General features: G+C 39.1%; 1 protein-coding gene across 3 annotated transcripts in view; it reads right to left on the minus strand.

Moving 5' to 3' along the window:
• The window catches only part of CTNNB1 (catenin beta 1), a 36,940-nt gene that overhangs the window by 10,791 nt on the left and 11,292 nt on the right, over positions 1–14,857 (minus strand). For all 3 annotated transcript variants that reach the window (XM_062200653.1, XM_062200652.1, XM_062200651.1), the window contains exons 2-6: positions 2,521–2,582; positions 1,855–2,082; positions 1,267–1,520; positions 915–1,153; positions 626–827 (exon numbers count right to left, since the gene is read on the minus strand). In XM_062200653.1, the coding sequence (XP_062056637.1) occupies positions 626–827; positions 915–1,153; positions 1,267–1,520; positions 1,855–2,082; positions 2,521–2,533 (936 nt within the window). In that variant the 5' untranslated portion in view covers positions 2,534–2,582. The remainder of the gene's footprint in view (positions 1–625; positions 828–914; positions 1,154–1,266; positions 1,521–1,854; positions 2,083–2,520; positions 2,583–14,857) is intronic.

Raw genomic sequence — 14,857 nt, forward strand, 5'->3', positions numbered from 1 at the left:
CCCTTTAAAAAAGATACCAAAATCATCACTCACTCTTGCCCTTTACTCTCCTACATACACCCACCTCCAGACACTGCCTCCATTTTCAAAAGCAAATCTTCACTCTCTGCCTCTGCTGAAAGCTGCTTCCCACTGCCCTTTATAACATGTTCTACAGAGCCCTAGAGTCAGCCCCCCATCTCAATTACCTCATCTCTTTTTTGAATTTCTTAAATTCACAAGACTTGCCACACCCTTCCCTTTCTAGGAACTTCAAAGATGCCATTTTCTCATTTGTCGTCTAATCAATCCCTTCTCATCCTGAAAAGGTGAACTCGATGATTACTTCCTCTGTTAGGTCTCTTTGAACCCTTAAAACAGGTTCTATTTCATCTATCATGTGCCCTCCCAGCCCTGTATTTCAAAGTCTATCTCCCACAGAAGAATTAAAGTTCAGAGAGAACATTGCCTCCTGTTAAAAGTGTGCTTAGCATGGTGCTTTAGTCATTCATATGTTTAAAGAAATGGAGATGCCAAATTTTTCCAAAACTTGAGTGACGCATGCTATGACTGTCAGTTCATGGACTGACGTGACACTGCACGTCCTCCAATGCTCCATGAAAGCCCCATAAGGACCATTCTTTACCTTGCTTTCTTGATTGCCATAAGCTAAAATCTGAAGGCAGTCTGTTGTAATAGCCAAAAATTTGACATTTGTTTTGTTGAGCAAGGCAACCATTTTCTGCAGCCCACCAGCTAAACGCACTGCCATCTTAGCTCCTTCTTGATGCAATAAAAGGTTGTGGAGAGTTGTAATGGCATAAAACAATACAGAATCCACAGGTGAGCTGGAAAGAAGCAAAAAGCCTTGTCAGAAATGTTGTGACTGCATTCTGCTGCTTCTCAGCGCCAGGCACTTGGACCTGTTTTCTTACCCAAGCATTTTCACCAGGGCAGGGATGCCTCCAGACTTAAAGATGGCTAACAAGCCTTCGCGATGATGGGAAAGGTTGTGCAAGGTTCCAGCAGTACAACGAGCCGTTTCCACATCATTTGTATTCTGCATGGTGCGTACAATAGCAGACACCATCTGAGGAGAACGCATGATGGCGTGTCTGGAAGCTTCCTTTTTAGAAAGCTGATGGACCATAACTGCAGCCTTATTAACCACCACCTATAATTAAGAGACATCATTAGTTTTCTATACTGATACTGGGGAGCCATTTTGAAACAGCTCTCTACAGGTTCCTTCAAAGTGACTCAAAAGCTAGCCATGGCACTGCTTACCTGATCCTCGTCATTGAGCAGTTTTGTCAGTTCTGGGATTGCACGTGTGGCAAGTTCTGCATCATCTTGATAGTTAATCAAGTTGACAACTGCGTGTTTCAGCATTTGGGAAGGCTCGGCCAGACGCTGAACATTAGTAGGATGGGCAGCATCAAACTGTGTAGATGGGATCTGCATACCCTCATCTAATGTCTCAGGGAACATGGCAGCTCGTACCCTCTGAGCTCGAGTCATCGCATATTGTCCATCAATATCTAGAAGAGACAAAGTCAACATTTACTATCCACAGTTCGGAATTCACTGAAGAGTGTGCTATCCAGAAAGGAAAGGTGACATCCATGACTTGTCACTCAGCATCAAATGGTCTAATATAAGGGGAAGTGGAGTCAGAGAAGGCAAGGAATTCCAACACTCCCTTCTTTTCCCCGCCCACACTACCTTTGATAAGAATTACAAATTCTCGGGGCCAGCATTGTGGCGTAGCAGGTAAAGCCACAAAACAGGTTAAAGCTGAGTCTTTAAAAAAAAAAAAAAAAAAAAATTCTCAAACCTGCATTCTGACTTTTAATAAGGCAGTAACATTCTTACCAGCTACTTGTTCTTGAGTGAAGGACTGAGAAAAGCCCTGCTCCCACTCATACAGGACTTGGGAGGTATCCACATCCTCTTCCTCGGGATTGCCTTTACCACTCAGAGAAGGAGCTGTGGTAGTGGCACCAGAATGGATTCCAGAGTCCAGGTAAGACTGCTGCTGCCAATGACTAACAGCTGCTTTTCTGTCTGGCTCCATGGCCATGTCCAACTCCATCAAATCAGCTGTAAAAACCACACAGTATTAACAATCAGTACGCTGAAAATGTTACCTTAATTAAAAAAAAAATCATGATAGAACCCATTGAAATATTTTTAGAAATAAAGTCAAATCTGAAAGACAGCCAAGAAAGCAGAATGATAAGCCAGGATCAGCTCAGTGGCGAAATACCTATGCCCTCAGGGGAGCACCTAACAGTTACTCACTGAATCAGTGAAGAATGGTACTGCATCCAGGCTCCAGAAGCAGTCATCCAGACTAGATTCCTGCTGGTGGCTTGTTTGCTATTTCACCAAGCCATTAGGAGGAGTGAGCAGAAAATGGAGCAAAAGGTAGCCTGACAAGTAAGCAGGGAGAGAGGAAAGCAGGGGGATCTGAGCCAGACTGGGTTAATGGCAAAGAAGCAGAGCCTCAATTCAGCAACCAAGATTTATGACACAAACCTTGAGTAGCCATTGTCCACGGTGCGTTTTCAAAACAGTTGTATAGTAAGCGTCAAGTTACCCTAAAAAGAGTTAATCGAAAGTTATTAGGATTTAAACTTAACCAGATTTTAACACAAGTCACTGGGATGCCTGCTAGACATCATGGACCATGCCCTAAAAAAATACCAAAACCTCTTTCACCACATGATACATGTGCAACAGACCTAGCATCTCCTCACTGCTGAATCTGTAAGTCGAAGTTCCTCCTTGACACACACCTCTTCTCAGTAAAGTATAAATGACGGCTAGTCAGGATGGTGATGAGAAAGCACAAACTCTAATGATGAAAGCAGGGAGAAAAAAAACCTATGCAAAAATCAACCTCTCAAAATTCCTGAAGGTCTCTTCTTTTTTAACCTCTCGCTGAAAACTCAAAGATTCCCCTTTGAACAGTAGAGTTCCAATGGGATTTTAAAAACGCCACATTTTCATTAAACAAGTCAGTTGTTTTCTAATTTAACACAGGTAATCGAATATACCTTTTTAAAGCAGATTTTGGTGAACAGATCAAAACAGTGAATTTTAGAGTTTTTACAAACAAATAAAACTACTTTTCTAATGAAAGTCTGCAACATAAAAGCATGTTTGCTAGTGAAGGTTTTCTTTCTAATTTCAAATTTATAGTAATTTGCTTACAAGTATCAACACACATATAACCAATGGAGATATTATTTTGATCAATATAAAAATTTAATTTCACATTAAAAAAAAAATCATAGCATTTGTTAAAGCCCTGGTCTGCAAGACCTGCATCCCGCATGGGCGCCAGTTCAAGTCCTGGCTGCTCTACTTTTGATCCAGCTCTCTGCTAAGGCCTGAGAAAGCAATACAAGATGGCCCAAGTCCTTGGCTTCAGATCGGCACAGCTCTGGCCATTGTGGCCAGCTGGGAAGTGAACCAGCAGATCAAAGACTCTCTCTCTCTCTGCCTCTAACTCTGCCTTTCAAATAAATAAATAAATAAATAAATCTTAAAAAAAAAAAATACTAGATTTTCATGATTACAAAAACCATCTGACACCTAAAGCTGACAAGAGTTGTGCTGCTTCAGAATCTACAGTAGAAACAATTTATGTATTCAACAAAATGAATGACCAAGAACACCAAAGAATCTTGTGTTTTAAGATAATGTACTAAGCAGGATTGCATGTTTAATTTAACAAATTTAAAAGGACTGTGGTAGAGCATAGACGTCCCCATTTTTAAATGAATATTCTTCAATCAATCAAGCGATCTGCAACCTGAACTCTGAATAACACTACTCTGGAAGGCATCCAGGCTCTCTGTCCACTGATGATACATTTTAGTTTGTATCTTTTGCCTAACTTTCTTACTGGCTATTTTACCACTCTTCCAGAAAAATGGACTTCCTCATTGTTTTCTGCCAAGGGGGAGTCAAAGGAGCTCCCCATCCTAGAGCTCCATCAAGGTGTGATTTGAGGAGAACCTTCATCATCAAAGAAAAAAGTTCAAGGAAAAAAAAAAAAACCCACAACTGACTCCACACAAAGAACTTGAAAATGAAGGGAAAGGTAGAAAGAGAAACAGCATTTTAATTTAGTACCCTCATAAAGATTGCAGAAAAAAATTAAAATTAAAAGGCTAAAGTTGAGAAAATCTATAGCAGAAGGGGAAAGACAAAATAAAGAGAAGAAACAAGAGGACTGGTCCAGAGGATCAAAGCACCAGGCAGCAAGCATTTCAGAAGGAATTATGAGAAACAAAAATGGGGAAAATCCACTAACTACCAATCAAGGTGAGTAGGGGCCAGAGTGCCTACAAGTTACAAAATACCAAGTGTTCCAACATGCAGGGGATCACTAACACAGACTACATCAGGAAACTTTTCTTCTGACTGCTGCATTGCCGTGAGGTGATGTGCTGACAAAGAGAGAATGCTGGGAGATGGGCAACTTCTCATATATTTTTCTATCCAGTCTACTGAGGTGGTGAATACAATGTGTCCTGTATTTTCCTCTTTGTTGCTATGCAAGCATAGACTGGGAATCCAACCCAAGTCTCTAAAGCTGGCTGGAACCTAACCACTTGTGCCAAGACCTGCCCTCTCAGGGTCTGCATTAGCACTAGGAAGCTGGAATCACAGTGGAGCTGTGACTCAAAATCAGGCACTCTAATATGGGATGTGGGTGTGCCGCGTGGCGTCTTCTGCTATGCTCAACTCTTGTCTTTCCATCTGCAATTCCCTGACTTTAAATCCTGTAGCTATTTTCTGTCAGTCATCAATGTAAAAATATCTGATACAACTAATAAATTTCACAGGAACATTATTTTTTCATTCCTATTTCAGAACAAAATTATCTTTACCTTAGTTTTCAAAAAGTTTGAGTATTAGCTGGGAATAATTTTGCTACAAAGAAACAAAGCAGATCCATTACATAAACCCATAGTTTTATAGACAGTTGGTGCTAACAATTCACGTTTCCAAAAATCTGTACTAGAAGAGCAAAGCCAAGTAATATTTTCTTCCGTTTTAAAATTTAAAAAATACTACTTTATGTCTGGAGTATGACAAACCTTTAGTATCTTTGGGGATTAAAAATAAAAGGTCTTAGTAAGATTATTTTTTAAAGCTAGAAACATCTGCGTGTGTAGTTGAATTAACTGTCACTGATAATGTAAAATTCAGCTTCCTCAGCTCTTGCTGTCTTAGCACTGTTTATTCAACACTAACATTTTAAGTCACAACCCACTCTAGTTTGCCTTCTGCTTTTCAGTTGTGTATCTGGGGAAAAATCTTTTCAAATGGCCAACAAGAAACAGCCATCAAGTGACTCCTGCTCCTCCACAACATGTACACAATGGCTATTAGAAATAGGAAGTGTCTTTGTGGCTAGCAAATAGTAGAAGGTTCCCCAAATGACCTTTTCCTTCCCTTGTGTCTTCCCTATGCCAGTCATTAATATATGTTTGGTATAAAATAATTTCCTCAAGTCATTTCCATAATAAAGGTATACCATAAAGTTAACTCTTTGGAATATTGAAAATACGTCACATAGTTCACGGGAAACAGCACTGTGTTTATTTGGGTGCAAAAAGTTTTGAAATCATGCTGCCTCTTCAGGAAAAAGTTTTAATTTACCTTTTCACTCCACCTCCAAGAAAAATTATGAAAAGCAGACACTTTTTCTGCAACTGATACTAAAGTAAGCAAAGATTAACATTTCAAAACACATCTATCTCGAAGTGCAGTGAATAGGCATTATCTATGTTGGCACATTTTTACAGCTTCCAAAATATAGTTTAACCAAGTAAGTAAAAAACAAAAAAAACCCAAAACCAAACAAAAAACAATGCCTTACACTGTTTATGTAATGAAAGTACAGAAAAAATACGTAACAACTTCTCAGCAGTGTGGGTAGGGCTTAAGAGCAACAAGGGGACTAGGAGAGCAACATTTTTATTAAAGAAAGCTTCAACTTTTGAGCCGTTTGTTTCCCAAAAAACCCAAAAAAATACAGCAAAACTACATTTGTTAATTAAGGTGATGAATATATGGCCATTTTCTTACATTATTTCCTATACATTGAATAGCAAAAATAACATGAAAATAAAAGCTACATGTCAGCAAGCCAGATAAAATAAAGCCCAAATAAGACTTTAAAACAGGAACATCTTTGACTTTAGTTTTTTAAAGCAATTAAAATGGAGTTATACAAAGACATTAATATTTTCTGTACACTTTGGGTACATCAGCTAAGCCATACTAACAAAGTCTCAAATACAAGGAAAAAATATTCCCAACTTGTGAAGGTTAACAGTCACATAAGCTTGAAAAGGCTAAAAATGTCTGTATTAGAAGGCTAAAGATGGCAGCTGTGTGGCAGAATCTATTTCTAATATGTCTCAGAACTGATGATTATTTCTCTCAACTTCACAAAATCACTAATTCTTTCAAATTTTAGTACAAAGACATTTTAAGATACTTTTTACACATGTCTGGAGTGGATTTTACCCTCTAATAAGGTGAACAGAAAACTGTTTACATTTTTAATAGAAGTGGGCATTATGATTATGTACAACTATTTTCCCATACACAAATAGAACAGTCACAAAAATACAATCACCAAAGTCATTCATAATAGCAACAATAAAAACAAGGAATGTAAGACAAAGTAAATGGTTAAATATATCCTGTTCTTGCCTACATATTTTTGTGTCGGGGCCGGCACTGTGGTGTAGCAGGGTAATGCTGTAGCTTGCAGTTCCGGCATCCCATGGGTGTGCCAGTTCAAGACCAGGTACTCCACTTCTGATCTAGCTCTCTGCTTTAGCCTGGGAAAGCAATAAAACATGGCCCAAATGCTTGGACCCCAGCACCCACATGGGAACCCAGAGGAAGCTCCTGACTGCTGGCTTCAGATTGGATCAGCTCCAGCTGTTGCAGCCATGTGGGGACTGAGACAGTAGATCAAAGATCCCACTCTCTACCTCTCTGTAACTCTGCCTTTCAAATAAATCAAGCTCAAATAAATAAATAAATAAATAAATAAAATAAAAATAAATTTGTGTTGTATAAACATGTCTGTTTTCTCTCATTTGTTTATAAATTCAATGTATACCCCTTTAGGACTCAAAGATTATTCTCAGGTTCATCTGGAATGAAAGTGTGAGCAGAAAAAAATTCTGAACTATGAGAAGGGATTAGTTCCATCAGATACCAAGATAACATTATAAATCAACTGTCACACTGATTATCACATTATTAGGAGAGAAAAGGATAAAATACTATAGTAATCAGAAAACTACATGTATAATGTGGCAATTTCCTAAGCATAAAAAGATACTTCCAGGCCCGCGCGGCAGCTCACTTGGCTAATCTAATCCTCCGCCTGTGGCGCCGGCACCCCAGGTTCTAGTCCCAGCTGGGGCACAGGGTTCTGTCTTGGTTGCTCCTCTTCCAGTCCAGCTCTCTGCTGTGGCCCGGGAAGGCAGTAGAGGATGGCCCAAGTGCTTGGGCCCCTGCACCTGTGTGGGAGACCAGGAGGAAGCAAGCACCTGGCTCCTGGCTTTGGATCGGCCTAGTGTGCGGCCATTTGGGGGCTGAACCAACGGAAAAAGGAAGACCTTTCTTTCTCTCTCTCTCTCTCTCTCTCTCTCTCTCTCTCTCTCTCTCTCTCTCTCTAACTGCCTGTCCAAAAAAAAAAAAAAAATCAGTGAGAGAGCTGGATTGCTTTATAAATAGTATTAGGAGAGAAACAAGCTCCTTGTTCTTTTTTTTACGAAGTCTAATTTATTCAAAAGGCAGAGAGTCAGAGAAGGAGATGGAGTATCTGCCATCTGCTCCACTCCTCAAACGCCTAAAACAACTACAGGTGGGCCACAGTTAAGCCAGGAGCTCCATTCGGGTTTCCCACGTGGTGGCAGGAATCCAAGTACGGGCCATCATCCACTGCCTTCAAATGCATTAGCAGGAAGCAGAGGAGAGACTCAACGTCAGGTGCTTGGATATGGGATGCAGGCATCCCAACTGGCAGCTTAATCTACTGCACCACAGTTAAGCCACCCTGGGCTTCTTATTCTAAAAGAAATACTTTGTTTTATTTAACTACATTAAAATTAAACCTATATATTAAAATTTTTTAACAATAATTTATATATATATATGGGCTACAGTATGGCATCACAAAATCTGTATTGATTAAATCAGGGCAATCAAGATTTCCTCTTCTTTGATGTTATAACTGGATACTTGGAGCTCCTTTCTTGTGTATCTGTTCATAAAATATATAGCAGGTTGTTGTGAACTACTGTCACCCAACTATGCCGTGTAACACTATTACACTATTAACTTTATTCCTTCAAATATCTGCACGCGGGAAACCATTTTTTGACACTAAATTTAGGTAAACAGAGAAATAAAACTGATTAGGAAGTCCAGTTAATGTAAACATGAGCTGAAAACACTGAAACCAAAAACACCAAGTGTGTGTGTGTGTGTATAAATGGGCAGTCACTTCGAAGTTCATGGAAATAGAAGTCAAATCAATTTCTTTTAGTGCAAATAATTTTGAAATCCATGCACAATTTTTTCATAATATGCATTCTCTATGAACTTTTTGAGGACCACGTATGTGTGTGTCTGTGTCGGAGCAGGGGGAGGTACTTCAAAAAGTTCATGGGAGTTAAGATGACAGACAGGACTCACCCATCCCATTACAGGAGTAGCTGAGTTCAAGTTCTGCTCCAGATTCCAATTTCCTCCTGCTAACGCATACCCTGGGAGGCAGTAATGACTGGCTCAAGCAGTCAGGCAACTGACACCCATACTGAAGACTTGGTTAGGTTTGTGGCTCCCAGATTTGGCCTGGCCTTGCCAGGACAGGCAGTTTTAAGAGCATTTAAGGTTTTGAAGCAGCAGATGGGAGCTCTCTACCTCTCAAAACATTTTTGAAAGTTTCTGGAAAAATGGAATTAAAAGATGTATATGTGATACAAAAATTTTGAAAGCCATGATTTTCCCACATACAATGCATTTTTATATATTTAAGCAATACCTTTTATGTGTGGATTCTGAAGAACTTTTGCACCAAAAGTTACCTTTTGATTCCATTTCCATGTTCTTTTTGAAGACTCTGTGTGTGTGTGTGTGTGTGTGTTTCAAATGCTCACATGTGTTTAAAAGTTTAATTCTGGGACAAAGTACCACATATAAAGTGATTCAAAAAAAGACATACTGGAATACATGAGGCATGACTGAAGGTTAACATCCATAGCACAGAAAGAGAGTCACTGAAAACAATCCTATACTGCAGAGAAAGTGCAAGACTCAGCATTTCAAAAAAGTAGAAGTGAGCAATTGATATCCACAAGACATTTAGATCCATTTACTTTTTGCTTCTCAGACTGCTAAAGATTGAAGAGACTGATAATACACTCTGATGACTAGAATACCATTAAGTGGCACAAACTTTTTGGAGGATAAGCCAACACTATCCATTAAATATAAGAATAAACACTCTTTAACTTAAACGTTCCGTTTTTATAAGAAATGTATTCTGTGGGAATATTTACAGAGCATGCCATGAGGTCTGTACAGAGAAAAAGCTAGAAATTAACCAAATGCCCCTTATAGAGTACTGACAAAAATATAATTTAACCATTAAATGGAATAAAAATTCATTCACAAATAAATTTAAGCATTTTTTATGTTACTGGCATTGCAGTAACAATGAATAAAAACTAAGGTAATACATCTAGTAACATTACACTTTACTGACTGGGATTTACTCAATAAAACAAGACAGCAGCGAGAACTGGTATGAAGAAAATGAAGAAGGTGAGAAGTGGGATGAGAGGGGGTGGTCAGGGAAGGCCTCTCAGAGTTCAAGGTATCTGAGCAGAGAGGAAGGAGCCAGGTTAAGACTGGGCAGAAAACAAGCGTAAAGGCAGAAAAAGCTTCGTGTGCTGAAGGTATTAAAATGTCACCAATCTAACTAGAAGACAGGAACCATCAAGAGAAGGGGGAAACAAATCAGCAAGGACATAAAATAAAAACCCAAGTGTACTGGGAAGCCAAGGATGTAACAGGATCTGTGATGTAGGCTTTTCAAAAGTTTACTCAAACAGCTATGTGGAAGTTGGCAGGGGGGAGACTTTTAGAGGCAAACACTAAGTAGGTACACCAGTGTGGTGTTTACTGCAGTGGTCCAAGGCAAAATGGGGTGGTAAATTACTATATAGCAATTAAAAGGAATGAAAATGGTCTATACAAAAAAAAAAAAAAGTTCCACATACATCAACTACATGGAAACATTTGTATGCCCTTCTGCAAACACAGAACCAAGTGTACAGAAATAACACGTTATCAGAAATGCCATTTTTCCAAGAAGGTATCTTCCAGCATTTAGCCCTACTAGGTCAGCCAAACACTGAAATACAGCACTTAGGAATACATGTATCCTAAGCAAAAAAGCTCAACTGTCACTAAAATAGGACTATGCAAAAGAAATGCAGAAACCAGCAACAAAGTTGTGGCATAATCAGTAAAATCACCACCTACCATGCCAGTATCCAATATGGGTGCCAGTTTGTGTCCCAGCTGCTCCACTGCTGATCCAGCTCCCTGTTAATGGCCTGGGAAAAGCAGCAGCAGATTGTCCAAGTGTTCAGATCCTTACCAGCCATGTAGGAGACCCAGGAAAAGCTCCCAACTCTGGCCTGGCTCAGTCCCAGCTATTCCAGCCATCTGAGGAGTGAACCACCAGATGGAAGATGTCTCTCGTCCTCTAACGCTTTCAAAATAAATCTTAAAAGTGGAAACTACTCAGCCAACCATTTTGCCTCAAGGCAAACCCAACTTACTAAAAATAAAATAAAAAGTGGCATATTTTCTAAAGCAAGGGTATGGAAATTATCAGACTTTTTTATATTCAGGGAAATATTTTACTTCAAAGAAATTTCCTATTTTTAATAATTTAATGAATACTGCTATTTTCATTCTAGTGCTGGGTTTCTGATTAAATTTTATCAAGTATTTTTTTAGCAGTGTAATTAAGATACGGCTTTGTGATATGTTCAATGCCCAGTTCTTCCCTTGATAAACATCTAACAAGGTAGCACAATTAAAATCTCAGCAGTTTTGGTTTTGAGCCTGATATAGTTATTTCACACAGTCTTCCAAACTCATGAAGTAGGCATTATACCTCAAATTATCAGAGAGAAAACTGACAAGCAATAGTTAATTCAAGAATACAGTTAAAATTCAATCTAATATTACTTCCCATCCAACCCCAAAGTTAAATAAAACTGTTAGAAATCAATGCTTCAGAGAAATATAAGGAAGATTTCTTAGGTTAATTTTAGGTTATGTGGTTTCATACATAATACTAAAGAACTACATTCTTTCAACAGTAATCACAGCCAAATTTTTTAAAATATTCCCAAATTTTGAATCATTATATACTCCATAAATTGACTGTACCTAGCTATATAACACTAGATATGACAACAAAGTCAAGATTTTATTTTTAAATGTTACTCTCCACCTTCAGACATCAGGCAGAATTAGTGGCAGCAACTTAGTGACCTTCAAAAGCAATTTACTGTATTGCTTTAGGTCCCAAAATGGCAATTTTCCTCTTCTCTACTTTTTACTAGTTTCCTTCCCCACCATACCAGCAGACTGACCTTTATGAAAATAAAAGCCGCTCATCACAAATGAACTCTAGGAAGGCTGCGATTATACCTTTAGCTCCTGTTTCCAAAGTGGTTAGCATATATCTCTTAAACATTTGATGGACTGAATATGCCAATAAAAATGCTAGGAAGTTGGCGCCAGCGCTGTGGAGTAACAAGTGAAGCCTCTGCCTGCAATGCTGGCATCCGGGCTGCTCCTCTTCTGATCCAGCTCTCTGCTATAAAGCAGTAAAGGATGACCCAAGTCCAAGCCCTTTGGTCCCTGCACCTGTGTGGGAGACCAGGAAGAAGCTCCTGGTTCCTGGCTTTGCATCCTCTCTCTGCATTAACTCCTTCAAATAAATAAATCAATCTTTAAAGAAAAAAATGCTAGAACGTTGACACAGAAAATATAACACAGAGACTTGATGACTAGTCAACAATAGTATATAACTCTAAAGATTTCTTAAATGCCTTCAGAAAGGTGAAGGATTTGTGAAAAATGCATATCATCTAACACAGGAGCCGGCAAACTTTTCCTGTAAAGCACGGACACTAAGCACTTGGGGTTCTGTGGGCTCTAAGCTCTCTGCAGCAACTACTCAAGCCTGTGCCTGCAGTATGAAAGCAGCCACGGCCGACAATTACACTAAGGAGCAGGGCAGGGTTCCATTTAAGCTTCACTCATGGAAACCAAGATTTGAATTTCATGTAGTTCTCATGTGCTGTGAAATATTGCCCTTCTTTTGATCTGTTTCCAGCCATTTAAAAATCTTTGGTTCACAGGACACACAAAAACAGATCTTGGGCAACAGTTTGCCAACCCCTCATTTATTTAATACATATTTTCACTGAGAACAAAGGCAAGCAAACTTACATTTTAATTAAGTGTAAATGTGAAGACTACTAACAGGAAAAATTGTGTCCATAGATTACTAAGATAGGTCACACAAAGTTTCTTTCTGTATCTTCAAAATAGCTTGTGTGAAAACCATGAAACCAGACCAAACAATATAGGAAGGCCATATCAAGACAGTTTATTTGGAAACACACTTCAGACCATTAAGAGCAGGATGCGCTGTATTTTCCCTATGACAATCTACAAGCAGGCACCAAAGTTCCCTTATACTGGTAACTATAACCTTCCAATGGTTTTTTGCCAAATATGTTGTTAATCAGACAAACCTGGAACACCTAAAAATACCGATGACTAGGAGGTCCTCTAGCAAAGAGGCTGCTGTAGGGCCCTGGTATTGTATTTATTTTGTTTCAGTGTCATAAATGCTGATGCTACAACACCCCCACCCACTACTAAAGGCTACAGATGTACACAAATCATCATTTGATCCAAACTCTCAAAGTAAACCTAGGAAATAACCCTAATAAAACACAAAAACCTGGACTCTGTAGAGTAACTCTGACATCAACTCCTTGAGAACTATCTACTTACTAAGCCACCACACCACAGATTCTTCATCTTTAGCAGTCTTCTGTCCCCAACCACTTGTATCACACCTGTTATGTTTCTAAAAAGCCATTTTGCTGCCTTTCACAGTTTTACCACAATAGGTCTCATAATTATGAGGCTCCCTTATATTTAGGAAGGGAAGAGTATTACAGAAATAAAATCAGCTAGAAAGCTTTTATTTTCAAAATGGGACTGCTTTTTGTTATTTCAACAAAGCATTTCAAGGAACAGCTCCTAATCTTTGTTCTATTATGAGTTCAAAAATAAACTCATGAGTCATAACCTGGATCTATACATGAATGTTCCACATATATATATATAAATTTCGCTTTCTCAATTTATCAAATTGTGATGTTAATCAAAAAGGATTTTTGTTGTTGTCCTCAAGAAAGTTTTTCCTTGACTATTTACTCCAATTTCAGGACATAGCAACACTAACAGCATAAATGCAATGTATAAATCTCATTTACTCAGCAAATATTTATGCACCAGGGACACTCCAGGAACTGTTAATAGATTGAGTACACAGAAATAATTAAAACAGCACAATCCTCACATTCTTGAGACAAATGAATAAACAGTTACAAACAGTAACAATTCGTAAGTGAGTAACAAGTGTGAGGGGAGTGGAAGGATGCAAGCACAAGAGTGGAATGTCCCAGGAATGAGTTGTGAGAGGCTTGGGATGACGCTGTGGTACAGTGGGTTAGGCCATTTGTGACACTGCCATCCCGTAAGGGAGTGCTGATTCAGGCCTACGTTACTCTGCTTCCGATCCAGCTTACTCCCAATGTGCCTGGGAAGGCAGCAAACAAGTGCTTGGGCCCCTGCCACCCACAAGGAAGACACGGATGGGAGCTTCAGACTCTCTTGCCTTTGGCCTAGCCCAATGCTTACGACATTTTGGGAGTGAACCAGCATTCCTCTTGTCATGATGTCTTTCAAATAAATAAATCTTAAAAACAAAAGAGTTACCAGAGGCTTCTTGAGGGTAGAGGGTAACCTTCAAACAGACCTGAAGGATGCAAAAAAGCCAGCACCCAAGGAACAAAGCAGGAACATTCCGTAAACTGGAAATAACATGCACAAAAGCCCAGAGCCATCAGTTTTAAGAACTGAACCTTGAGATCACAGTTTGATTACAGCAGGAAAGGGTGAAGATGAAGAAATGAAGTTGAAAACAGCCGGGTCATGTAGGGTTCTCTAGCCTTTAACAAAGAAGGTGTTTTCTATTCAAAGTGCCACCGCCACCAGGAGTCATAAAGGTTACTGGCAGTTGAATATTAAGATAAACCATTTAAGTCTTTAAAAGCTAATCCTGCTACAATTCAAAATCTGGAAGGAAAAAGGAAGAGGGGAAACCGGTAGAACAGCTACAGCAAAAGTCCAAGTGACAGATGGTGGTGGCAAAGGGAACAGTACTCAGGACAAGTAGTAGAAATACACTGAAACTGGCACTGCTGATGGAACTGGAGATAGCAGATGAGAGAAATTAAGTAGGTAAAAGGAATTCAAGTTGACTTAGGCATCTGGCTTGAACAATCACTTTGTGATACTAAGTCTAGTAGTGCCACAACAGAAAAACGACTTTCTAAAATTGCATAGGAAAGAGAGAAGGATGAAGGGTGGGAGTGTGGGCAGGAGGAAGAAAGGGCGGGAAGAATCACTATGTTCCTAAATCTGTATACATGAA

Source organism: Lepus europaeus, chromosome 9 (genome assembly GCF_033115175.1).
Source record: "Lepus europaeus isolate LE1 chromosome 9, mLepTim1.pri, whole genome shotgun sequence".
Taxonomy (NCBI): Eukaryota; Metazoa; Chordata; class Mammalia; order Lagomorpha; family Leporidae; genus Lepus; species Lepus europaeus.